We start from the raw sequence: 26,670 nt of genomic DNA, 5'->3' as shown, positions 1-26,670 counted from the left end.
TTTCCCTATGTATTGCACCATCGTCTGGGTGGTGGGAATAAGTGTGTGGCTGCCCCCTCGTAACCTGAGACCCAGGAAGGGGTGTGATCAGGTGACTCTTGGCCCAGGAAGCGACACAGGCTGGAGGAGGAGCGATGGGCAGGGCAGGGGCCAGGCAGCTGGAAGGGAGTCGCCCTGGGCTGGCTTGGGGCACAGGGGGAGGACCAGAGCCCTGGCTCTGGGCCCCCCTCCCCTCAAGATGAACTTGGCTGAAACTCACTGATTTCTGTGCTGACAAGTTCTGCCCTACGCTGAGTCCTGTCAACTAATAAACCTTCTGTTTTCCCGGCTGGCTGAGAGTCAGGTCTGACTGCGACGTGGGGGGGCAGGACCCCGTGGCCCCCCAGGACCCCGCCTGGGCAGACTCGCTGTGGGAAGCGCACGGAGGGGGGCATATGCTGAATGCTCCAAGGAGAGACCCAGGAGGTGAAGCCGTGGGAGCTTCTTGCCCTGCAGACAGGCTGCTCTGAGGGAGAGGAGGCTCCCAGAATCCTGCCTGGCTTGTGGGGAGCAGTTCCAGAGCAGCGCCCGGGGACTCGGTGACACACACCGATCCCCCCCACCTACCCCCACAGACCCAGTAACCCCCCCCGACACCTGTACACACCCATCCCCCCACCTACCCCCCCAGACCCAGTAACCCCCCCGACACCTGTACACACCCATCCCCCCACCTACACCCCCAGACCCACTAACCCCCCCCGACACCTGTACACATCGATCCCCCACCTACCCCCCCAGACCCAGTAACCCCCCCCAGACATCTGTACACACCGATCCCCCCACCTACCCCCCCAGACCCAGTAACCCCCCCGACACCTGTACACACCCATCCCCCCACCTACCCCCCCAGACCCCCTAACCCCCCCCGACACCTGTACACACCGATCCCCCACCTACCCCCCCAGACCCAGTAACCCCCCCGACACCTGTACACACCCATCCCCCCACCTACCCCCCCAGACCCACTAACCCCCCCCGACACCTGTACACACCCATCCCCCCACCTACCCCCCCAGACCCACTAACCCCCCCCCGACACCTGTACACACCGATCCTACCACCTACCCCCCCTGACCCACTAACCCCCCCCGACACCTGTACACACCGATCCCCCACCTACCCCCCCAGACCCAGTAACCCCCCCCAGACACCTGTACACACCGATCCCCCACCTACCCCCTCAGACCCAGTAACCCCCCCAGACACCTGTGCACACCCATCGCCCACCTACCCCCCCAGACCCAGTAACCCCCCCGACACCTGTCCACACCCCTCCCCCCACCTACCCCCCCAGCACGACGTAACCCCCCAGACACCTGTACACACCCAGCCCCCCACCTACCCCCCCCAGACCCAGTAACCCCCCCAGACACCTGTACACACCGATCCCCCCACCTCCCCCCCCAGACCCACTAACCCCCCCCCGACACCTGTACACACCGATCCCCCACCTTCCCACCCAGACCCAGTTACCCCCCCCAGACACCTGTACACACCCATCTCCCACCTACCCCCCCAGACCCAGTAACCCCCCCGACACCTGTACACATCGATCCCCCCACCTACCCCCCCAGACCCAGTAACCCCCCCGACACCTGTACACACCCATCCCCCCACCTACCCCCCCAGACCCATTAACCCCCCCGACACCTGTACACAACCATCCCCCCACCTACCCCCCCAGACCCAGTAACCCCCCCGACACCTGTACACACCCATCCCCCCACCTACCCCCCCAGACCCAGTAACCCCCCCGACACCTGTACACAACCATCCCCCCACCTACCCCCCCAGACCCAGTTACCCCCCCCGACACCTGTACACACCGATCCCCCCACCTACCCCCCCAGACCCAGTAACCCCCCCGACACCTGTACACACCCATCCCCCACCTACCCCCCCAGACCCAGTAACCCCCCTGACACCTGTACACACCGATCCCCCCACCTACCCCCCCAGACCCAGTAACCCCCCCGACACCTGTACACACCCCTCCCCCCACCTACCCCTCCAGACCCAGTAACCCCCCCGACACCTGTACACACCCATCCCCCCACCTACCCCCCCAGACCCAGTAACCCCCCCGACACCTGTACACACCCATCCCCCACCTACCCCCCCAGACCCAGTAACCCCCCTGACACCTGTACACACCGATCCCCCCACCTACCCCCCCACACCCAGTAACCCCCCCCGACACCTGTACACACCCATCCCCCACCTACCCCCCCGACCCAGTAACCTCCCCGACACCTGTACACATCAATCCCCCCACCTTCCCTCCCAGACCCAGTAAACCCCCCAGACACCTGTGCACACCCATCCCCCCACCTACCCCCCCAGACCCAGTAACCCCCCCGACACCTGTACACACCCATCCCCCACCTACGCCCCCAGACCCAGTAACCCCCCCAGACTATACAGGATCACACCTGGAAAGAAAACTTCCACCACCTCTTGTGTCTTTCAAACAGCCCCCGCCCCGGCCCCGCTCCCCACAGACCAGGACCCACCAACTCGAGGTGTCACCAGGCACAGTGAGAAGACCACACCTCTCGAGATCCAGGGGTCCTACACCGCCTGTCACAAGGAGCTGTGCCTTATCTGAGTGCCCCAACAGCAGCTGGGAGGGTGAAGCCAGACAATCACTAACTCTCCAATGAGCTCGCACAGGAAATGATACAGAGCCGCAAAACACCACGTCACTCATGGGCCAACACTTCACAACGCGCGGCCACCGGGTCTGGCCTGTCGGTCCTTGTCCTCAATGGGACCCGCACACCGTCCAAAGAAACTCCCGCCTCGGCTAGACACTAAACCCCCGGCGCGAGTGGAGACGCTGCCTTTCCGGCTCATCACAGCCTGAGACCCGCGAACCCCCGCTTGGCCCAGCTATGGGGCGTGAACAGGCTGCTGCACCCGGAACGGGCCCGGGCAACCTGCGGTCCCTGCCTGGGGTGCCCTGCGTGGCGCTGCGAGTCCTTCCCCAGGCCGGAGGCAGCTCGGCCGACACAGCCCAGAGGAAGGAGCCGGGGCCCGGGCTGCCCACAGCAGGGCCCACTGGGGCCCGGGGCTCCGGGAGCAGCCTGGGCCCTGCTGCCTGCCCGGGGCGGCCATGGGGACGGAGCCCAGCACTCTGCCAGCCCCCGGGCACACAGCCACGAGCGCCCGCTGGTCCCAGGCTCCGAGCCCAGCACCCTGCCAGCGCCACAGGGGGACGGCAGCCAGCCAGGGACATTTACCGTCAGCTGAACCTCGCCGAGGGCCTGGGAATGGCTGGCTCGCCCCCGTCACCAAGGCACTGACAGCCCCCCGAGCACCTGCCCTGGCCCAGCGGGGAAAGCCCCGCTGCAGGGAGCTGGGCCGGGGAGGGGCAAAGCAGCTGCCTTTCGGGGTCCCTGCTCACGCTGGCCGGCCGGCCGGGAGAACGGGGCTGGGTCCTGCACTCCAAGGAGCCCCGATGGGCTCGCTGCCCGTCCCATAGCCCTGCCCCCCACCCCCCAGCTCCACAGGAGCCAGGCCTGCCAGGGTCAATCTTTGTTCCACCCCCAACAGGCTTCACTCCTGCTCCTGTTTGTGCCAGAGGAGGGAACAGCGGGGCGGGGGGGGAGGGGAAGGGCTGAGTGCAGGCGGGGGTGGGGGGCAGACAGGAAGCTGAAGGGGGGAGTGGGGCTTGCACCCTCCCCAGTGTCACTGCAGGGGGCAGTTCCCACTGGCCCCACAAGCTCCCCCCATGCACTGGCAGCTCCAGCCTCCTATGGGGCTCGGTGCTATGGGCCTGCAGTGCTGGCGACCAACAGCAGAGGGCAGCAGTGCCCTGGGATGCTGCACCTGGGAGCAGGTAACTGCAGCCTGACCCCTGCGGGGGGGGGGGGGCACAGCCCAGGGGCACCCGGGACCAGCTGGGGGCTGAGCAGCTCCTGACACTGCAAACCGCCCCCCTCGGAAAAGGCCTTTCCACTGTACGAGTGACAGACCCCCCCACGCCGCCCCACGCACCCCCCTATGCCCCCCGACAGATGGACCCTTCCACCCCTTACCCCGACTGACAGATCCCCCAACAGACCCCCCCAGGCCCCCTCCGCTGACAGACCCCCCCCCCGCACGCCGCCCCACAGACCCCCCTATGCCCCCCTTCCACCCCTTACCCCGACTGACAGATCCCCCAACAGACCCCCCCAGGCCCCCTCCGCTGACCCACCCCCCCCCCACGCCACGGACCCCCCTATGCCCCCCTTCCGCCCCTTACCCCGACTGACAGATCCCTCAACAGACCCCCCCCAGGCCCCCACTGCTGACAGACTCCCCCATGCCCCCCCAACCCCCCCCATCGCTGACTCCCCCACACACCCCCAACAGGCAGACGGACACCTCCTCACCCCCATCACTTACAGGCACCCCCCCAATGCTGATGGCCCCCCCCCAACAGACACTTCCTCCCCCAACAGTGACGGGGACACCCCCCCCCCCCAGCCCCACACAATCAGTCAGGAAATCTGAACCCCTCTCGCCTCCCCACCCCGCGGCCGAGCAGCCAGAGCCCCCCACAGCTGCTCTGCAGTTTGCTCAGACACAGGGGTGATGCAGGACACCCTAGAAGAGAGCGCGAGGCCCGGGCGGCACAGCCCCGCTCCCAGGTCCCAGCCAGGCTTCGCCCCACGGCCCCTTGCCGGGGCGGGCTCGGGGACACCTTTTCCTAAGGCTCCCAGCCCCAGGGCAGCCGCATGGCCTGCGCCGCACGGGACCCCCCTGGGCAGCTTAGGGGCTCCCTCCCCACCACGGCCGGCTGGGGCACGGGACCGAGCTGGGATCCGAGCAGGAGCAGGGAGGTGACGGTACCTCTGGTGCGAAGTGCTGGGACCCTGGCCCGGCAGCCGGGGACGAGGATGGGTCGTGGGCTACAGATCCTGCCTGGTAGCCACAGACCCCAGGAGCTGAGCAAGGGGCGGCGGCATCAGTGGGGCTCGCCCGGCTAGCAAGGGAAGGGCCAACGCGGGCCAAGCTGGCAGCTGGAGCCAGGCACAACGGCTGCGCCTCTACCCGCGAGGCGGCACAATCCCCAGGCCACGGCGGGGACTCCAGCGCTGGCCACGTTTCGATCCAAGGCGGGATGTTTCTCCCCAGCCCGGGACAGGCAGGAAGCTACCCGGGAGAGTCACCATGAGCCCCGGGGGCCGGGGATCCGGCAATTGCCTCCTGCACCCCCCTGCCCCGACTCCGCCCGGCCTATCCCCGCCTGCGCCCCCCGCCCCGACTCCGCCCGGCCTATCCCCGCCTGCGCCCCCCGCCCCGACTCCTCCCGGCCCATCCCCGCCTGCGCCCCCCGCCCCGACTCCTCCCGGCCCATCCCCGCCTGCGCCCCCCGCCCCGACTCCGCCCGGCCTATCCCCGCCCGGGCCCCCCCGCCCCGACTCCGCCCGGCCTATCCCCGCCCGCGCCCCCCCGCCCCGACTCCGCCCGGCCTATCCCCGCCCGCGCCCCCCTGCCCCGACTCCGCCCGGCCCATCCCCGCCCGCGCCCCCCGGCCCCGACTCCGCCCGGCCCATCCCCGCCCGCGCCCCCCTTCCCCGACTCCTCCCGGCCCATCCCCGCCCGCGCCCCCCTAACCCGACTCCTCCCGGCCCATCCCCGCCCGCGCCCCCCTAACCCGACTCCACCCGGCCCATCCCCGCCCGCGCCCCCCTGCCCCCACGCCCCCCGGCCCCTCCCCGCCCGGGCACCCCTGCCCCTACGCGCACCTGCCCATCCCCTGCCGGGCCCCCCTGCCCCGACTCCTCCCGGCCCATCCCCGCCCGGGCCCCCCAGCCCCGGCTCCGCCCGGCCCATCCCCGGCCGGGCCCCCCTGCCCCGACTCCGCCCGGCCCATCCCCGCCCGGGCCCCCCCGCCCCGACTCCGCCCGGCCTATCCCCGCGTGCGCCCCCCCGGCCCCGAGTCCTCCCGGCGTATCCCCGCCTGGGCCCCCCCCGCCCGGACTCCGCCCGGCCTATCCCCGCCTGTGCCCCCCCCAGCCCCGTCTCCGCCCGGCCTATCCCCGCCTGCGCCCCCCCCCGCCCCGACTCCGCCCGGCCTATCCCCGCCTGCGCCCCCCCCAGCCCCGACGCCGCCCGGCCTATCCCCGCCTGCGCCCCCCCCCGCCCCGACTCCGCCCGGCCTATCCCCGCCTGCGCCCCCCTCCCCCGACTCCTCCCGGCCTATCCCCGCCCACGCCCCCCCTAACCCGACTCCGCCCGGCCTATCCCCGCCTGTTGCCCCGCGGCACCGTCGCTCGCTGTGCTCCCACCCCCTCTGGAGAGCCGCACTGCCCAGCCCCCCACTCCCAGCGCACGCAGCAGCAGAGTCCCTGGTGCCCTGCACTGGCCGCTCACAGGCCAGCCAGGCCCTTCAGTCACCGGGGAAACCGGAGACTCCTGGGACCCAGCCCCTGGCAAGCCTGGCTCTGCCGCCCTCCGAACAGCCACCGCATCTGCAGTTGGGATTCCCACACCACACGCAAGCTAAGTGGGGTCGGCTCCGATGGGAGACTGCTAAGGAATACTTAGGGGGTGCAGGGCACCCTCCCCCCGGCAGCGCCAGCCCGGTGCGGGGGTCACAGCGCTGCCTCCTCCCCCCGGCAGCGCCAGCCCGGTGCGGGGGTCACGGCGCTGCCTCCTCCCCCCGGCAGCGCCAGCCCGGTGCGGGGGTCACGGCGCTGCTAGCGGTCCCATCTTTAGGTCGATAGGTGACACTCCTGGCTCCTATCCCCTTCCGCTGCCAGCAGCGCGCCGGGCAGGGTAGAGGCACAGAGACAGTGCTCAGGCGGCTCAGACAATGATCCACCCCTGCATGGCATCTCAGCCCCCCCCAGCAAGCCCATGGAGCCAGGGGGATCCGGCCACATGCCTGCCTCACTCCCGACCCAGAGCCCCCTGCTAGCCCAGCCCTGGGCCCCCCTCACTCCCGACCCACAGCTCCTGGTCCTGGGCTCCCCCAGCCCTGCCAATGCCCCTCGATGCCGCAGCCTCCCGCCCGGGAAGCCTGTGCCCAGGAGAGGCGCCGCTGATGGACTCTGTGGTGGAGCCAGACGCCCGGCCGGCTGCAGCCTAGGTCCAGGCTCCCTGTGGGGATGGGCCAGTGCCCCAGGAAGCCCTTCAGAGTTCACAACCAGCCCTGGCTCTTGGCCAGCGCACCCCCCCGACCTGCCCCAGGGCCTGGGACCGCTGCAGTCAGCACGGCTGGGGCGCCAGGGCTTTCCGGGCTGAGCCAGGAACAAAGCGGCTGTTTGTGGCCGCAGCCAAGGAAGGGCCTGGAAGCTGCGGCGAGTGGGGGCCAGATTATTCATCAGGCTGGAGCTGGCAGGGGGCTCAGGCCATTCTCACAGTAAATCAGCCAGGCAGACAACGCGGCAGCCCCTCCCCCCTCGGAGCAGCACAGACCCCCAGCCCCGAGCCCAGCCCACCCCGGGGCAGGAGCACCTGCTGCAAACCAGCCCTGAGACCCAGAGCCTGGCAGCCCCGATTCCCCTCGGCACTGCCCCCACCCCCACCACCCCCGCTAGCCCGCTGCAGGGCAGCTGGGGCTTGACACAAATTCACCCGTGGGGGGCGCCAGGGCCGGCCCGTTAACCCCTGAGCAGCACAGCCCCACCTGGGGCCCCTCCCAGGCAGGGACAAGCCCGGACACATCTGCCCCCACCATGCCTGGCGCAGGGCAGCCAGTGGGACAGGCGGGCGGGCGCTCACCACTGCCTGGCCCGACCCTTACCAGCCGTGCAGTGCCCGGAGGCTGCAACGTGCCCAGTACAGTCCCCAGGATGGTCCCGGCGCGTTTCCAGCCAAGCCCGAGTCTTTCTGTAATAACAGAGCCCACACGCCCCTGCAGTGCCCCTCAGTCCCCACCCACAGCCCCGATACGCCAGCCCTGCCCCCCCAGCTCTGCCAGTGCCCCTCGGTCCCCACCCGCAGCCCCCCCAGCTCTGCCAGTGCCCCTCGGTCCCCACCCGCAGCCCCGATACCCCAGCCCTGCCCCCCAGCTCTGCCAGTGCCCCTCGGTCCCCACCCACAGCCCCCCCAGCTCTGCCAGTGCCCCTCGGTCCCCACCCACAGCCCCCCCAGCTCTGCCAGTGCCCCTCGGTCCCCACCCGCAGCCCTGATACCCCAGCCCTGCCCCCCCAGCTCTGCCAGTGCCCCTCGGTCCCCACCCGCAGCCCCCCCAGCTCTGCCAGTGCCCCTCGGTCCCCACCCGCAGCCCCCCCAGCTCTGCCAGTGCCCCTCGGTCCCCACCCGCAGCCCCGATATCCCAGCCCTGCCCCCCAGCTCTGCCAGTGCCCCCCAGTCCCCACCTGCAGCCCCCCCAGCTCTGCCCCCCCAGCTCTGCCAGTGCCCCTCAGTCCCCACCCACAGCCCCAATATCCCAGCCCTGCCCCCCAGCTCTGCCAGTGCCCCTCGGTCCCGACCCGCAGCCCCGATACCCCAGCCCTGCCCCCCCCAGCTCTGCCAGTGCCCCTCAGTCCCCACCCGCAGCCCCCTGCTAGCCCAACCTTGGGCTTCCCACAGCCCTGCTGGTGCCTCTCAGTCCAGACCTGCAGCCCCCACACCTGCAGTCCTTGGTGCTGTCTCCCTTATCTAGACACAGCTAGATGAGTTGGTGTCTGTACTCGAGCCAGAGGGTGCTCAGGTCTAGACATTCCCCCCAGTCTCTGAGACAGGCACTGGCTGGAGCCCCAGCCCCTCGGAGCTCAGTGGGGAGAGTCCCCCTGAGGACAGGGGCCTGGGGCAGAGTGGGGTCCCCATGTCGGGCACTCCATTAATGAACTCAGGGGAGCTGGGCCGGCTTAGCTCCACAGGGACATCTGGCCAAGCCGGGCCCGCTCAGCACAGCGGTTCCCCTGCCACAGCCTGCTCCGCACCCCACAGCCCACACCCCGCAGGCCCCTCCGCACCCCACAGGCCGCAGCCCGCTCCGCACCCCGCAGCCCACACCCCGCAGGCCGCTCCGCACCCCACAGGCCGCAGCCCGCTCCGCACCCCGCAGCCCACAGCCCGCTCCGCACCCCGCAGCCCACAGCCCGCTCCACACCCCGCAGCCTGCTCCGCGCTCCGCACCCCGCAGCCTGCTCCGCGCTCCGCACCCCGCAGGCCACTCCGCACCCCACAGCCCACACCCTGCTCCGCACCCCACAGCCCACACCCTGCTCCGCACCCCGCAGGCCACTCCGCACTCCGCACCCTGCTCCGCAGCCCACAGCCCGCTCCGCACTCCGCACCCTGCTCCGCACCCTGCAGCCCACACCCTGCTCCGCACCCCGCAGCCTGCTCCGCACCCCGCACCCCACAGGCCGCTCCGCACCCCACAGGCCGCTCCGCACCCCACAGGCCACAGCCTGCTCCGCACCCCGCAGCCTGCTCCGCAGCCCACACCCCGCTCCGCAGCTTCCTTTGCAGCCTCAGCCGCAGGAAACCCCTCCAGCCTGTGACAACAAGCAGCCCCAGCCAGCTGGGCAGGGGCCATCAGCAAACACCATACCCACAGGCTACACGGCGCAGGCTATGGCAGCCCAGCCCATGGCCCCTTGGCGCTGGGGGGCTCCTCCTGGAGTGATGGGGCTGGGCGCAGCTGGTAGCAGGGCTCCACTCGGTGCCTGGGGCGATGAGCCGGGTGCCCTGCATGGTCAGCTGTGGCTAGGCCTGGAGTCGGGCCTGGCTCTGGTGCAGTGCAGCAGCCCCCGGGGACCGTCTTGCAGGCTCCAGCGAGGAGCAGACAGAGCTGGTCTGGGGGCACCAAGGGTCCTGACCCGACTGTCCCCCCGGGGCACTGGGCAGAGATGGGCACAGCAGGGGCAGCCTTGCCTGAAGCAGGCACGCGGCTCCCACTGGCCCAGGGCACAGGACCACGGCCCGTCCCAGACAGCGACACTGACCAGGCCGGTGCCCACGCCTGGGGGTGCAGCTGTCACCCTGCCCAGGGGCGACCCCTGGCCGGGCCAGGACTCCCGCTGCCCCCGGCCCCTAGACATGGGCTGGGCCCACTCCATGGGGCGGGGAACCCCCCCCCAGGCCCTGGGGGTGCAGCTGTCACCATGCCCAGGGGTGACCCCTGGCCGGGCCAGGACTCCCACTGCCCCCAGGCCCCTAGACAGGGGCTGGCCCCACTCCATGGGGCGGGGAACCCCCCCCCCCCAGGCCTGGGGGTGCAGCTGTCACCCTGCCCAGGGGCGACCCCTGGCCGGGCCAGGACTCCCGCTGCCCCCGGGCCCCTAGACAGGGGGGGCGGGGCAGGGTGGGGGAACCCCCCCTCCGGGACTCCCATGGGGCGGGGCGGGGCGGGGCGGGGCAGGGGAACTCCCCCCACGCCCGGAGGAGCCGCCGCCGCGCCAGACTCCCCGGCCCACCCCAGAGCCAGCTGCACCGCGGCGGCCGGGCCGGGCCGGTACCTTTCAGCGAGCTGATCTCGTGCTGGATGCAGCGGGACGCGGCCATGGCGGCTCCGGGTCCGGGTCCGGGTCCGGGGCAGCCGCTGCCTCCCCGTCCTGCCCGGCTCTGCGGGGCCAGCACCGGGGGCGGGGCTACGCCCGGCCCCGCCCCCGCCCCGCCCCGCCGGGCCCGCCGCAGCCAATCAGGGGCCGGGGCTGCGCCCATTCATTGACCTGGAGCGGCGGCTACTGCGGCAGCGCGGGACGCACCGCCCCCTCCCCCCCTCCCCAGGCTGCGCCCCTCCCCCCAACTACCCCGGGCCGCGCCCCTCCCCCCATCTACCCCCGGGCCGTGCTGCCCCCCCCCCCCCATCTACCGCGGGTCGGCCCGGGCCCCGCCCCAACTGGCTTCAAGTAACGCGACTTTAGAGCAAGACCGAACCGTAGCGCCCCCCCGTGCCCCTCCCCCACACCCCCTTCCCCCCCCCCACATCCCCTGCACCAGGCTGCCCGCCCCTCCCCCTGCCCTGGGCGGGGGGGGGCTGGGTTCCCCTTGACCCCCGTCCCGGCTCGGCCTTTGGGGGACACTCCCAATGCCGCCCGCGGCGCCTACGCCAGGCAGGGGCAGGGCGGGCGCTGGCCCGCGAGACGGCTGGTGCCACGGGCCGGCAGAGCCCACGGGGCCCGTCCCCTGCCCCACGACTGCGAGGCCACAATCCTACTGCTGGGGCCTGGCCCAGCAGCCGGGCCCAGGCAAGAGGCAGCTGCTTGCCCCCCCCAGGGGACGGGGGCCAACTGAGGGCACAGTTAGGGGCCTTGGGTCTCCCCACATCCCCTTCGTTAAGGGACTCTGAGCTCAGGGTTCCTGGCAGGGTGGCCCTGGCCCCACAGCTCTGCCTGGAGACGTGGAGCTGCTGCCACAGCCCCATGGGAGGGGCAGACCCCACCTGGCATGGCTAACAATGGCCCCGGGGCTGGAGAGTGGGCAGCACGTCCCAGGGAGCCCTTCATAACCACCCCATGCACACCCAGGGCACAGGCCCTGCCCCTCCCCCCAGAACCCCCCCATGCACACCCAGGGCACAGGCCCTGCCCCTCCCCCCAGAACCCCCCCATGCACACCCAGGGCACAGGCCCTGCCCCTCCCCCCAGAACCACCCCATGCACAACCAGGGCACAGGCCCTGCCCCTCCCCCCAGAACCCCCCCATGCACACCCAGGGCACAGGCCCTGCCCCTGCCCCCATAACCACCCCATGCACACCCAGGGCACAGGCCCTGCCCCTCCCCCCAGTAACCCCCCATGCACACCCAGGGCACAGGCCCTGCCCCCCCCCCCAGAACCCCCCCATGCACACCCAGGGCACAGGCCCTGCCCCTCCCCCCAGAACCCCCCCATGCACACCCAGGGCACAGGCCCTGCCCCTCCCCCCAGAACCCCCCCATGCACACCCACGGCACAGGCCCTGCCCCTCCCGCCCGAACGCCCCCTGGCACACCCAGGGCACAGGCCCTGCCCCTCCCCCCATAACCACCCCATGCACACCCAGGGCACAGGCCCTGCCCCTCCCCCCATGCATGCTCAGGGCATATGCATGGGTGCGACAGGTCCTGCAGTGTCTCACGGGACCAGGCCCTGCACGCCCAGGGACGCTGTCCTCCCTGCAGGGCTGGGGCTGGGCTCTGCGTCTGCCAGGTGCCAGCGTTGTGCTATTGCTGCAGGAGGGTGATACATCCAGAGCAGGAGGCCCCGTGCCAGGGACTAGCCCTGGGGTGTAGCACTGTGCCGACACCCCAGCTGTGTGGAGGGCGCATGCCCAGGGCCATGCCACCCTGCCAGGAGAGGGGGGTGGGAGCCCACAGGGCAGCAGGTGGGAGAGGCAGGGGATCAGGCCGAGCCTGCAGCTTCCTTGTGCCAGGGCCAGGGGTGCGAGGGCAGGGGACATGGAGCTTCGGCCCAAAGCAGCTTTGGGGGCGACTCCCTCGAGGAATCCCAGCTCGGCCCTGCTCTGGCCCCAACATCGGCACCTGGAGGTGGAGCTGCCTCCGGAGCAGGTGGCTGCAGGCTGGGGGTGCACCAGGCCTGCCCGCCCTGGGGCCAACGCACTTAATGGGGGCTGGGCGGCCCCAGGAGCTGGCACTGCCAGGCCGGTGGCGCCAGCCTGAGCCCATGCTGGGAACTAGCCACGGCTCGGCTCAGCCACAGCGCCTCCCTGCCCAACGCTGCACAGGACAGGGCCACCCCGGAGCTCCGAGAGCGAGCGCCCCCAGCTGGGGCACTGTCATTCCCCCCCCATCCTGGCCCCGCACCCTCCAACAGCCCCCTCGGCACTATCGACTTCCGCAGTCACTGCCCCTCCCAGGGCCTGGCCGGGCTCAGCACCTCCTCGCCCACGGTCCTCTCCAGCTCTCCCCCAGCACCCACCGCCACGGGCCTCACCAGCACCTACCCTCCCGCCCCAGTCCCCGTGCTCACCGCCTGCCAGGGATCTGCAGCAGCCGCCAAGCCCTGGGGAATTCACCGGGGGCGGGGGGGGCGGCCGAGCTGGCCCCACCGGGAGAAGCAAAGCACCCGGGAACACAAGCACAAACAGCACGGCAGTGACAGCCCCAGCACCCTCCTCGGATCTGCCCCAGGACCAGCAACAGGGTTGCTACGGCCAGGGCCAGGCCAGGCATGGAACCCAGGAGTCCCAAGCAGTTTAACCAGGGGACCAAGAGGCGCCTCTCGCCGCCCATGAGGCATGACCCCAGTGGGGGGCTGCAGCTCAGGACCCACCAGGAGAGGGGCTATCTGAGGGCAGGGTGCCCGGGACCGACGGAGAGGCAGCGCAGTGCCCCCAGGGCAGGCGGGCGTAGCAAGCCAGAGCCGAGTGCGAGCAACCTACAGACCCAGGGTGGGGACGGAACCTGCGACCAGCAGCCCCTGCCCCAGCCCTGAGGACGAGCAGCCGGCATAGCGCTGCCCCAGCCACGCTCGGCGCCCCTGCAGGGGACCCCCGCTCAGCCAGCCGGGGATGGCGGGCTCAGGGCTCCCCTGGCCTCCACCCTCTTGGCACATGGCTCTGCTAGGGCTCTGAGCGCACCCTGCTGGCAGTGCCCAGTCTGCACGGCCAGCATGAGCCGGGCACACGCCAGGCCCGGGGAGCGCCATGCTGTCCCTCCCGCATGGGGCAGAGATGGGGCAGGGCGAGGACACAGCTGGGGGCCAGGCTCCATACCCATAGGCAGGCACGGGGGGTGCAGCAGCAGAGTAGGGCAGGGGCACAGCCGGGGCTGGGAAAGCCACAGCCCCTGACAGAGACACACCTCCCCTGCCAGGGTCCCACCAGGCTCTGTCCCCTCCCCACATACCCCCAGGCCCTCTAGGCAGAACGGCACCTGCATCCACGGACTGGCCCCAGCAGGGACCTCCAGGCGTTCCCCTCCCCGGGGCCCATCCACACCCTCATGCCCAGCTCAGCTCCTCACGCTCCCAGCAGCCGGAGGGGCAGGAGCCCAGAGTTGGGTGGCAGCAGCCTCCCGAAGGGGCAGCCAGGGCACATGCATTTCCCCTTCCTTTAAGGGCAGGCCTGGCGTGGGGGAGTGCGGGCGCCCTCGCACAGAGCCAGCCCCAGCTCCCCTGCAGACTGCCCTGGCGGCTCAGAACCAGAGACCTGGAGAGGGCTGGGAGGGGAGCTGGGGGCGGGGGGGGGGGGTGCTCTAGGGGAAGCCAGAGGAGTTTAAATAGCTACAGAGATTCCATTACTATTGACATGCGCCCAAAGCCCTGCGCTCCAGAGAGCCGGTAATCCCAGCCAGCGCGCTCCTGTCTGACACCCGCCCCACCACAGCTCTGTTCCCCGGCCCTGTCCCCAGCCCCCCAGCCCCCCCACAGAGCCCCCTCCATCCATCCCGTCCCACCCAGACACCCCGTCCCTGTCCCCCCAGCGCACACCCCTGCCCGTCCCCCCATGCTCCCAGGCCCTGGCAGAGGGCTCAGCAGGGTCTCTCACACGGCGGGGGGCACTGGAACAGGATTTCACAGACGTGTCCTGAGCCCCCTCCATCCATCCCCACACGCACCCGTCCCACCCAGACACCCCGTCCCTGTCCCCCCAGCGCACACCCCTGCCCGTCCCCCCATGCTCCCAGGTCCTGGCAGAGGGCTCAGCAGGGTCTCTCACACGGCGGGGGGCACTGGAACAGGATTTCACAGAGGTGAAACTTCCATGGGCCAGGCAGAGCCCCCGGCACAGGCCCCTGCTGCAGGTGCGTCCCAGCAGGGAGGATGGGGCAGCGATCAGATCCAACTCCCTTTTCCATAGGGCCCCCCAGCTTTCTGCAGTGCGCTCCCCGCTCCAAGCCAGTGGGTCCACCTGGAGCCCAAACCCGCAGCAGCTGCCAGCTCCTGTGCTGCAGACTTCACCCCGGAGCCCAGCTGGGCCCCAGACCCAGCCGCTCCGGCCTTCCCCGCATTTACCGCCCCAGCCCCACTGAGCCCTCTGGGCCCAGGGATGAGGCCATGGGGCCTGGTGGGCCCAGCAGGTGCCCAGCGGTGTGCGTGGCTCTGGGCTCCCAAAGTCAGTGCGTGCTGCAGGTGCTGGGGTCCTGCCACCCCGGCTTGCTCAGCCCTGAACGCATCAGAGGGGGCAGCCCTGCCTGCCCACGTCAGCCCAGGCCCCATCAGTGCAGAGCCTGGCTCCAGCCACACCCCACGGCCCTGCCTGGCTCATCCTGGACGCCCCTGGGGCCGAAACCCCAGCACTGGCAGCTGGGCCCGTCAGAGCCGAGCCCCACGCCTGCTGAAGGGCTCCGGCCGGCAGTGCCTGCTATGCCCTATTATGGGAACGAGCACACGGCTCGGAGCAGGAGCCCCAGCCCCCCAGCCTGTCTGGAGCACCGGGGGGCCAGCCGGGGGGCAGGGCTGGTACCTTTGTATCTCTCCCGCACCTCCTCGTAGGCCTGGATAAAGTCCTTCTCCTCCGGGTTGGGGGGCAGGCTGCTGAGGCTGAAAGCAGCCATGGGTCAGCGCAGCGGCGAGCTCCTGGCGTCTCTCATGGGTGCCGAGCAGGAGCTGGGGCTGTGGCTGGCAGGCATGGCCCGTGAGAGCCCAGCCCAGCCCAGCTGCTGGAATGCCATTCCAGCCGGCCTGGCCCTACCTCTTAAAGGAACAGCCGCCCACGGCTCCGGGGCTGGGAGGAGCCGGCCCCCTGTGGGGCAAAGCCAGGATAAAGGGGGTGCTGAGCCCCCCTCGCCCTGGCACGGCACCCACCGTACGGGAGCAGGGCCGAGCCCCGTATCCCTCGGAGGCAGGGGCACTAGCCAGGGCTCCCCATACTCACCTCTGACCCACTTCACCTCTCCAGGGTGCGGGGACATCCAGCCAGCCCCGCCCCCAAGGAGGGCCCAGACAGAGTCCGACGGGGAATTATCCCCCTGCCCCAGACAGGCTAGAACCCACAGCCCTTCCAGAGCCCCACAGCCACGAGCCGGCCTAGTGACCACTGCCCAGCCCCGGATGCAGCCAGCTCGGGGGTGCAGCGCAGCCGCCCACGGCTAACAGGCAGCTCAGCCAGATGACAAATGCAGCTGACGCAGCAGAAGGGAATTGGGGACAGGCCAGTCACAGCCACGGCGCTGCCGGGAACAAAGGATGAAGCACCGGAACACAGGCCTCCGGCAGCTCGGGGCAGCGCAGGCTGGTGGGTGCCCCCCGCCCCGCCGGCGGCCTGGTCGCAGCGAGCTGGAGATGCAGGAGCCTGCAGAACAGAGCTCCCGGCACAGATACTGGCAGCCCCCGAGCGCCCGCGGCTGAGCACTGGGGGACGGGAACCCGCCGCTCAGTGGCCGTCTGTGCATCCAGCTCTGTCTGTCTGCCCCCACTCCCGATTTCCTCCTAGGGCAAATGGCAACTGCACTTTGCTCACCAGCTCCCCGCAGCCTGCATGCCCCCGAGGAGCCAGTGCCCTTCACCTGCAGCTCCCCTCATGGCCCCCACAGACCCCCCCAGCTCTGCCAGGGTAGCTGGAAATGCCTTTGCTCCCCCTGCCCTGCCGCGCCGCAGCCAGGCCGAATCCTGTGGCAGTGGCAGCGAATCCACTTGCACGGCCCTTTCCCCGAGCTCCCTCGCCCAGGCTGGGCTACACGCATCCTGCGTGAGGCTCCTGCAGAAGGGACCATGTCCTTTTATTCAGCCCAGGCTTGTCCCCGGCAGCCAGGAGACCCCAGGGTATTTGTAAGGCTCCGTCTCTGAACTCAGGCCCTGCCATGTTTCCAGCTGCCCCCTCCCCTGCGCTCAGATTCCCCCCGTCCCCACGGCAGGGCCTGACACCCCCACTCCTCAGCACAGATGCCACTGGCCAGGAAACAGCCTCTGCTCTGCCCGGCTCCTGGGGCAAGTGCTGCATGCGCTGGCCTCACTGCCGGCGCCCGTGTGCACGCATGGGCTCATGGCGCCAGCCACCGCGTGGCAGGGCGCCTCCAATGCACAGGGGAAACCCCTGGCAGGTACCCACGCCCTGCCCCAGCTGTGCCAGGGACCCGGCAGGCGAGGGCACAGAGCTGGGCACCGGTGCACGGGCTCTGCAGCGAGGTGCATGCATCTGGCCGGGCCCCTGCGCCCCAGGCCGGAGACTGACACGGGCCGGGATTTGCAGGGTGACTCGCTGCTATTCTGAGCTGGCGGGCCCTCATCTGGCTCCAGGACTGCGGCTCGTTTGCAGCTGCTCCCAAGTCAGGCAGCGGGAGGCTGACAGGCCAGGTGCCCGTCCCTGGGTGCTGCCCTGTTCCAGGAACGCTGGTGAGTCACTGGGAGAACCAGCGGGAGGCGGGACCCACACACGGGAGGAGGGGGCATCGGCCCTAAATTTAGCTGCCCAAAGCCCCGGGTAATCCAATCTGGTGCGAAGGGCTCAGCGGGCGGGCGGGCAGGCAGAGCCCGGCGCCCGACAGAAATAGTGCGGAGAGCATTCAGTCACCGCCAGGGACATGCCGGCCACTGCCCGCAGGCACAGCACACGAGAGGGCACGGCGGGCATGCCTCAAGGGCGGGGGGCTCCTCCTCCGGGGCCATGCTGCCCGCGGGGCTGGCTGCTGCTGCCCAGTGCCCCTCCACGGCACCATCTCTACGGACCAGGGTGGGGCGTGGACAGGCCGGAGCCGGCGGGGACCCAGCTCTCTCCTGGAACTCGGGGGCCGGAGCAGGGAGGCTGCAGCCAGGCGGGGGCCGTGCCCACCCACCACCCTGGGGAATCCCTCGCTGCGGCGGCTTGGTCCCACGCCCGAGCTGCCACCACCCCCCGGCGCACTCCTCCCCTTGCCCCACCCACACACCTGCACCTGGGCACCCAACACAGACCCCCCCCACCAACCCCCACACACGCACCACAGCCCAGGGCACCACCCGCCCCCACAGCACACCCCTCCTGTCACCCACTACCAACCTCCACACACACACAGAGCACAGCCCAGAGCCAGCTCCCCCCACCTCCCTGCACTCCAGCCCTCCCACCCCCACTCCACTCTACTCCACCCCATTGCAGGGCGCCAGGCAACAGGGGGAAAGGACAAATGCACCCACCCCACTGCGCTGGTTCATCCGGCACCTAGGCAGACCCTGCCTGGAGTTCGATGGCAACCTCCCCAGGACCAGGGCACCTGGGATGCGGGGCAAGAAGCCCCCACCAGGGAGCCTCCCAGCCCCCCTCACCCAAGCGCTCACTGGGGGTGCAGACCCTATCATCCCATGCAGAACCACCCAGAGCTAGCCCCTGCCCCACAGCGCCTGCACCACTCAGAGCCCCCCACACCAGCCCCAGCCCACCCATACCTCTCACAGGCCTGCTCTCCCACAGAGCCCCACCCCGGTTCCAGCCAAAGCACCATTCCCCCAGTGCCCCCACCCACACCAGTCAGAGCCCCGCCCCCCAAGACTAACGTGTCCCCCTTACTGGTTAAAGCCCTGCTCCACCTATAGCTCCTAATGCCCCCCCGTGCTGAGAGCCCCGCCCCCCACAGCCCCCAGTGCCCCCTACTGGTCAGAGCCCCACCCCCCACAGCCCCCAGTGCCCCCCCTACTGGTCAGAGCCCCGCCCCCCACAGCCCCCAGTGCCCCCTACTGGTCAGAGCCCCGCCCCCCACAGCCACCAGTGCCCCCCTACTGGTCAGAGCCCCGCCCCCCACAGCCACCAGTGCCCCCCATACTAGTCAGAGCCCCGCCCCCCACAGCCCCCAGTGCCCCCCCTACTGGTCAGAGCCCCGCCCCCCACAGCCCCCAGTGCCCCCCCTACTGGTCTGATGCCGTCCCCCCTCTGCCCCCAGTGCCCCCCCTACTGGTCAGAGCCCCACCCCCCACAGCCACCAGTGCCCCCCATACTAGTCAGAGCCCCGCCCCCCACAGCCCCCAGTGCCCCCCCTACTGGTCAGAGCCCCGCCCCCCACAGTCCCGAGTGCCCCGCCATATCAGTAAAAGGTTTGCCCCACCCACAGCCCCCAGTGCCCCACCCATACCAGTCACAGCCCAGCCCCCCGCACAGCCCCACCACTGGTACAGTCAGAGCCCCACCCCCAGTCCCCAGTGTCTCCCTGTACCAGTCAGAGCCCCCGTTCCCCCCCAGCTCCACCACGCCCAGAGCTCCCAGTGCCAACCCCGCCCCTACCACTCAGAGCCCCCACCATCAGCTCCGCCCCCCCCCCGAGGTCAGAGCCCCTCCCCCAGCCCCCCTTAGAGCCCCGCCCCCACCCCGGGTGACTCAGTGCCTCTGCGGTCACCAGCTGCTTTGGCTGGGCCAGGCCCTGTCCCCACTGCGCCCCCCGCAGATGGGGCAGGGCTGGAGACACCCCCTCCCAGGCTGCAGCAGGGGGCTCTGCCCTCCCGGTGGGCTGCGGGGGGGGTCACGGGCTCTGGATGCGGAGCTGTTGGCTGACTTGTTCCCACTGCCCATAGCAGCCGCGGCCCAGCCCCAGAGCGCAGCTCTCAGCTGTGCCAGGCATCAGGGTGCCGCACCTTTGCCCAGTGCGTGGGCATCCTGGGGGGCCGGGGGCTGCAGGGAGCCCCCCCACCTCACATTGACTGGAGCCGGAGCTGGGGAAATCCCACGGGCCCATCTGGTCTGTCCCTGGGGCCCCTCTGCCCCGGTCCCCGGGCTCTGCCCATCCTGCTCTGAAATGAGCCCACAGCCTGGCGGGGGCGACTCCCAGTCCTGTTGCTGGGGGCTTCTCCGGGTCCTTCCACCCAAATGGTCCCTTTCACCATCCCACACCTTACGCAGCCCTGCTCCATGCCCCCCACATCTCTGGGGCTGTCGGGGGAGTGCAGCCCCCTGGGGGAGTGCAGAGTGGAGCGGGCCCCAGTGCCAGGGATCAGGGAGCTCTGTGCAGACGCTGGCTCCAGGGACCACTTCCAGCTGGAAGGGCAGCGAGACGGTGCCACGAAACCTGAGCTGCTGCCAGGCTGCCTGTGTCTGACCCCCGACCAGGCCTGGCACAGCTGGACATGCGGGGGCTGGGGTCGGCCTGTCTACCCCCTGGGCTGGCACGGGGGGCGTGGCGGGGGCTGGGCTGGCCCTGGTACAGGGAGATGTGGCTCACGGGGCCCAGTGGGAGGGGCCGTCTCCAGCACCCCACACACGGCCCCAGCTGGGTGCGGGTGGCTGGCTGACCCCTGGCCCTACACCCATGGCTGAAGCGTCCCGAGCTCTCGGGGCTGGGGCCCGGTACCAGGCTCCCACACGCCCGCTGGCTGGCAGAGGCGGGTGCCGGGGTGGGAGCCAGGACCCCGCACGGCCCCCACACCCCCTTTGCTCAGTGTCAGGGGGCCCCCTAATGGCAGCTGCTGTCACTGCAGGGAGACCCTGGGCACCCCAGCACAGGGTGGTGAGGGGCTGGGGACGCTGCAGGCGCCCCCAGGAACGGCTTTCCCGGGTGTCCCTTGCGGCAGGCGGTGCTCTGCACAGGAGCCAGGGCACTGGGCCCCCCACAGATTACCCTGCTGTGCCCCAGGAGGTGCCCCCACCTGTGGGCCCCTCCCCAGATAGATAAACCCCCATGGCGTCCCCCCCAGAGAACGCCAGCCACCGGCTCCCCCCAGAGGGGCCCTGGCTGGGCAGAGGCAGCCCCCCCTCAGAGCATGTCCCTGGCTCCTTGGCTACAGGAGCTGCCTCAAGACTGGCTCAGCCGGCTCCCCACAGCCCTGTGCCCCCGCGGCCCTGCCCCACAGCACTGCCCGGCCACCCGGCACAGCTCCTGGCAGAGGAAGGGGGCGTGACCCCGACAGAGCCACCCTCCCGCAGGGCAGCCCCGATAGCCCCCCAGCCCCCCTCAGTACAGCAATGCCCCCCAGCCCTGTGCCCCCGCGGCCCTGCCCCACAGCACTGCCCGGCCACCCGGCACAGCTCCTGGCAGGGGAAGGGGGCGTGACCCCGACAGAGCCACCCTCCCGCAGGGCAGCCCCGATAGCCCCCCCCAGTGCAGCGATGCCCCCTCATCCCCTTATTGTCCCCCACTCCCACAGCCCCCCCGCAGTGCAGCAACACCCCCACAGCCCTGTGCCCCCGCGGCCCCGCCCCGCAGCACTGCCCGGCCACCCGGCACAGCTCCTGGCAGGGGAAGGGGGCGTGACCCCAACAGAGCCACCCTCCCGCAGGGCAGCCCCGATAGCCCCCCCCAGTGCAGCGATGCCCCCTCATTGTCCCCCACCCCCACAGCCCCCCCGCAGTGCAGCAATGCCCCCACAGCCCGAACACCCCCCAGTGCAGCGACGCCCGCACATCTCCCTCATTGTCCCCCACCCCCACAGCCCCCCCCAGTGCAGCAACACCCCCACAGCCCGAACACCCCCCAGTGCAGCGACGCCCGCACATCTCCCTCATTGCCCCCACCCCCCACAGCCTCCCTCAGTGCAGAAATGGCCCACAGTCCTGCCACAGCCCCCCCAGTGCAGTGACACGCCCCCTGCCCCAACAGCCCCCCCAGTGCAGCGACGCCCCACAGCCCTACCACAGCCCCCTCCAATGCAGCGATGCGACCCTGCCCCACGCAGCCCCCCTCAGTGCAGCGATGCCCCACCTTGCCATGGACCCACCCAGCCCCCACAGCCCCACCCATTCTCAATGCAGCTCCTCACCCCCACACAGCCGCCCCCTCCTGGTGCAGCATCGCCCCAGCACAGACCCCGCACCCCAGGGTGCTTTGCCATACACAACAGCAGCCCCCAGTAAGCTGCTGCTCACTGTCTGCAGGGAGCGACTGCTCCAGGCAGCCCCATTCCAGGGGTTCTCTGTGCAGTGCGGGGGCCCTGCCCGATTGGAGACACCCCCGTTCCAAAGGGATCTCACCCAACAGGGCGACTGGGGGACAAAAGGGCAGGTGAAATTCAACACAGGTAAGTGCAGAGTGATGCACACTGGAAAACATCATCCCAGAGAGACGTACACCACGCTGGGCTCTCAAGGAGCTGTTCCCACGCAAGAAAGGGATCTTGGAGTCACTGTGGAGAGTTCTCTGAGAACAGCCACTCAATGTGCAGCGACAGCCAAAAAAGCGAACAGAATCCTGGGAATCATTAGGAAAGGGACAGAAAATATCACAGTGCCGCTCTATAAATCCATGGTGCGCTCACAGCTTGAATGCTGCATGCAGATCTGGGCGCCCCATCTCAGAAAAGATACATTGGAACTGGAAAAGGTTCGGAGAAATTACAAACCCTGGGACTGCTCAGCTTGGAAAAGAGGCGACTAACAGGGGTAAGGCAGAGGACTATAAAATCATGACTGGGGTGGAGAAAGTGCCCAGAGAAGAGTTATTTACCCTTTCCCACAGCACAAAAACACAGAGGTCACCCGATAACATTAACAGGCAGCAGGTTTAATATAAAACAAGAGGAAATATTTTTTTTCACCCAATGCACAACTAACCTGGGGAACTCACTGCCGTGGGATGTTGTGATGGCCAAGATGGTCAGTGATGAAATCCCATGTTTGGGCAACCCTCAACCTCTGACTGGCAGAAGCTGGGAGTGGAAACCAGGGGTGGGTCACTCCATAATTGCTCTGTTCTGTTCACTCCCCCGGAAGCTCTGATACAGACGAGTGCTGGAGACAGGAGCCTGGGCTAGTTGGTCTGTGCTCCGGCCCAGTACGGCTGCTCATATGTTCCCACAACATGGCCCGGATATTTATAGCTTCTGTTCATGGAGTTTAAGGCCAGAAGGGCCCACTGTGACCACCCCGCTCTGACCCCCGCACCGCCCGCGTGTCGCATCCAGTGACTCCTGCAGCAAACCCAGAACTCGGAGCTGAGCCACAGCAGGGCCATCCTGTCTGGATTTCCAGTCCCCATCCCAGAATCACAGAAACGTGGGGCTCGAGAGAGCGTCAAGTCCAGCCCCCCACGCTGAGGCAGGGCCAAGTAACCCTACAGCAGCCTTGTTCTTAAAAACCACCACCGACGCGGGGACCCCACAACCTCCCTGAGACGCCTGTTCCAGAGCTGAACCCCCGAGAGTGGGGAAGCAGCAGCCATGAGAACGACTGATCCCCACCCAGTAAAAACATCACCTCACCCACCTACCCCGGGCCCCTCACAGCTACACCACCACTTCCACTGACCGCGCAGGGTGGGTTTGCGACCCCTTATAACCGCCAGATCCTGTTCAGCAGTTCCCCACCCAGCCAGTTACTCCCCGGTTTGTAGCTGTGCATTTGATTTTTCCTTCCTAAGTGAAGTACTTGGCACTTGTCGACTGAATTTCATCTTGCTGATTTCAGACCAATTCTCCTATTTGCCACAGGCCTTTTGAATTCTAATCCTGCCCTCCAAAGTGCTTGCAACCCCTCCTAGCTCGGTGTCACCTGCACATTGTATAAGCCTAAACTTCCCTAGGTGAGCTGTTCCAGTGGTTAATTCCCCTGCCTGACAGGAAACTGCACCTTGCCTGGCTTCGACTTCCCAACATCAAATCTCATTCTGCCTTTTACAGCCAGACCCAAGAGCCGCCTGCCATCAGAAATCGGCTCCTCTGGAAGTGCCCAAGTCACCTCTGAAACGTCTCTTGGATGAGCTACCTGGACGGAGTTTCTTTAGTCTCTGCCTTGAGGCCGTGTTCCACACCACACGCCAGCCTCGTAGAGCTTTTCTGAATCCTTCCCAGTTTGCCAACATCCTTGTTGAAGTGCCACCACCCAGGGATGGGCCCACCAATGCCATACACAGAGGTCACAGCACCTCCGTGTCCTACTCGATGGCTCCCAGGATCACGTTCACATTATAGCCCCAGCATCGCGCAGGGAGCTCAGGGTCACACCCTCTACGTGCATTCCAGCAGCCAGCCCCTAATCTGACCCATGGGCTCTGTTCCCGGTCAGGTGACCCTGCGCAGACACACGCCCGGCCCCCTCGTGGATTAAACACGTGCGGTTCAGAGGAACCTGCCATACCAAACGATCCAGACTGGCTGTCCCTGTATTTACCACACCAGCAACTGGGTGTAGGCGCAAATGTTACCAGCAGCGATTGTCTGTTTTCTCCCAGATGATGGATAGATACTGAATAGCGCTGGGCTGAGACCAGATCCCACTAGAAACACGCCCACGGGGTGACGGTCCCCCATTCACAATGGCTGCTGGTGATCTGCCAATCCAGCTGCACTGTTCACACAGCAGCTGTCTCTCATCACATCCAGAGGGGGAGAGCTATGACCCTCTGCCCAGAGAAAACGCATTGGCATGACGAGCACCCTACCTGCGATCCGGATCACGGCTCTCTCCGCCGGGTCCAGCACGGTCCCGCTGCCCGAGGACGACTTGGTTCTTTTGGTCCTCTGGTGCTTGGCCAGGTTCCAAGGGAGAGTGTCCCCAGGGCTAGGGGAGCTGCTGCTACCACTTGAACTCTCCTCTGCCATCCTGGACTTCTCCTTCCTGCCAGCAGACATCAGCTCCTGCAGAGTAGGAGAGCGTCAGAGCCCAGATCCCCCAGCCCACTCTGCCCTGGCACACCCTGCTGCTGCAGCCATGGAACGCACCAGCGACCCCAACGCATCCCAGCCTGACCCTCATTCAGGAGTCTAGCTTCTGTGCACACCCGTCCACCCAGTGTCTCCTACACCTGACCACCCAACACACAGTCGGCCCATCTAATACACCAGCACAGCTTGTATGCACACCCGTCCACGTGGTGTCTCCTACACCCAACCACCCAACACACTCTGCCCATATAATAAACCAGCACAATCTGTGCACACACTCACCGCCCAGCGTCTTCTACACCTGGCCACCCAACACAGTGTGCCCATCTAATACACCAGCACAACCTCTGTGCACTCCTACCCGCCCAGTATCTTCTACACCCAATCAGCCAACACAGTCTGCCCATCTAATACACCATCACAGCTTGTGTGCACATCTGTCCACCTGGTGTCTCGTCCACCCAACCACCCAACACGCAGTCTGCCCATCTAATACACCAGCACAACCCCTGTGCACACCCATCCGCTCAGTGCCTCCTACATCCAACCACCCAACACAGTGTGCATATCTAATACACCAGCACAATCTGTGCACACCTGTCCACCCAGTGTATCCTAAACTAGACCATCCAACACACAGTCTGCCCATCTAATACACCAGCACAATCTGAGCACACCCATCCACCCGGTATCGCCTACACCCGACCGCCGAACACACAGCCTGCCAATCTAATACAGCTTGTGTGCACACCTGCCCACCTGGTGTCTCCTACATCCTACCATGCAACACAAAGTCTGCCCAGCTAATACACCAGCACAATCTGAGCACACCCATCCACCCGGTATCTCCTACACCCGACTGCCGAACACACAGCCTGCCAATCTAATACAGCTCGTGTGCACACCTGCCCACCTGGTGTCTCCTACATCATACCACGCAACACAAAGTCTGCCCAGCTAATACACCAGCACAATCTGTGCACACCCACCCACCTGGTGTCTCCTACACCCGACCACCCAACGCACAGTCAGCCCATCTAATACACCAGCACAGCCTCTGCGAACACCCATCCGCCCAGTGTCTCCTACACCTGATGACCCAACACAAAGTCTGCTCATTTAATACACCAGCACAATCTGTGCACACCCATCTTCCCAGTATCGCCTTGTGACGAAGTGGGAATGTTCTTAATGTGTTATGTGAATGCTGAGTGGGGAGTTTTGACCTGGGAAGGTTGTGGGGGAAGTTTTGCTTGGACGGCCTGCATTGGGGAAGGGAGGATACCTGAGCATGTAACATGAGAACCCAGGAGGGGGTTGGAGGCCAGATAACACCTCTGCCGGGACACTGGACAAAGGACACAAAGACTGGGGGAGGAGCGGGGGGAGGCTGAGTGAGAGGCGGAAGGGAGTTTTCAGGTTTGGAGCTGACTGGAAAGAATATGGGGCGCCCCAACCAACAGGGCTGTGGCCTTCCTGGCGCCCCCAAATGGACCTAACTAAGGGGGTCCTGTTGTCTGTATCGGCAAGACCTGTTTTGGACTGTGTTCCTGTCTAAATAAACCTTCTGTTTTACCGGCTGGCTGAGAGTCATGGTGAATCGCAGGAAGCCGGGGGTGCAGAGCTCTGACTCCCCCCCACACCGTGACTCTTCTACACCCGATCAGACAAAACAGTCTGCCCACCTAATACACTAGCACAGTTTATGTGCACACCTGTCCACCCAGTGTCTCCTACACCCGACCACCCAACACAGTCTGCCCAGCTAATACACCAGCACAACCTCTGTGCACACCCACCCACCCAGGGTCTCCTACACCCGACCACCCAACACAGTCTGCCCAGCTAATACACCAACACAACCTCTGTGCACACCCACCCACCCAGGTCTCCTACACCCGACCACCCAACACAGTCTGCCCAGCTAATACACCAGCACAAATGGGAATTGTGTGATCATGGGAGACTTTAACTTCCCAGATATAGATTGGAGGACAAGTGCTAGTAATAATAATAATATGGCTCAGATTTTCCTGGATGCAATAGCTGACGGATTTCTTCACCAAGTAGTTGAAGAACCAATAAGAGAGGATGTCATTTTAGATTTGGTTTTGGTGAGTAGTGAGGACTTCACAGAAGAAATGGTTGTAGGGGACAACCTTGGTTCAAGTGATCATGAGCTAATTCAGTTCAAACTAGATGGAAGGATAAACAAAAATAGATCTGGGACTAGGGTTTTTTTATTTCAAAAGGGCTAACTTTAAAGAATTAAGGAAATTAGTTAGGGAAGTGGACTGGA

At 67.6% G+C, this 26,670-nt stretch overlaps 1 protein-coding gene across 6 annotated transcripts in view; it reads right to left on the bottom strand.

Annotated features, from left to right (window-relative positions):
- PLEC (plectin) overlaps positions 1 to 24,344 on the bottom strand; it is a 123,657-nt gene extending 99,313 nt beyond the window's left edge. For 2 of the 6 annotated variants that reach the window (XM_045004895.1, XM_045004896.1), the window contains exon 1: positions 24,149 to 24,344. In XM_045004895.1, the coding sequence (XP_044860830.1) occupies positions 24,149 to 24,338 (190 nt within the window). In that variant the 5' untranslated portion in view covers positions 24,339 to 24,344. Of the gene's footprint in view, positions 1 to 10,451; positions 10,510 to 15,342; positions 15,489 to 24,148 lie in introns of those variants that run through there. The other 4 variants (XM_045004900.1, XM_045004904.1, XM_045004908.1 and 1 more) reach the window with 3 other exon arrangements.
- Positions 24,345 to 26,670: the final 2,326 nt, after the last annotated feature.

The sequence above is a fragment of the Mauremys mutica genome, chromosome 2, assembly GCF_020497125.1.
Source record: "Mauremys mutica isolate MM-2020 ecotype Southern chromosome 2, ASM2049712v1, whole genome shotgun sequence".
Lineage (NCBI taxonomy): Eukaryota > Metazoa > Chordata > Testudines > Geoemydidae > Mauremys > Mauremys mutica.
The sequence above is the reverse complement of the archived record's forward strand: the minus strand, read 5'-3'. Positions and strand labels throughout refer to the sequence as shown.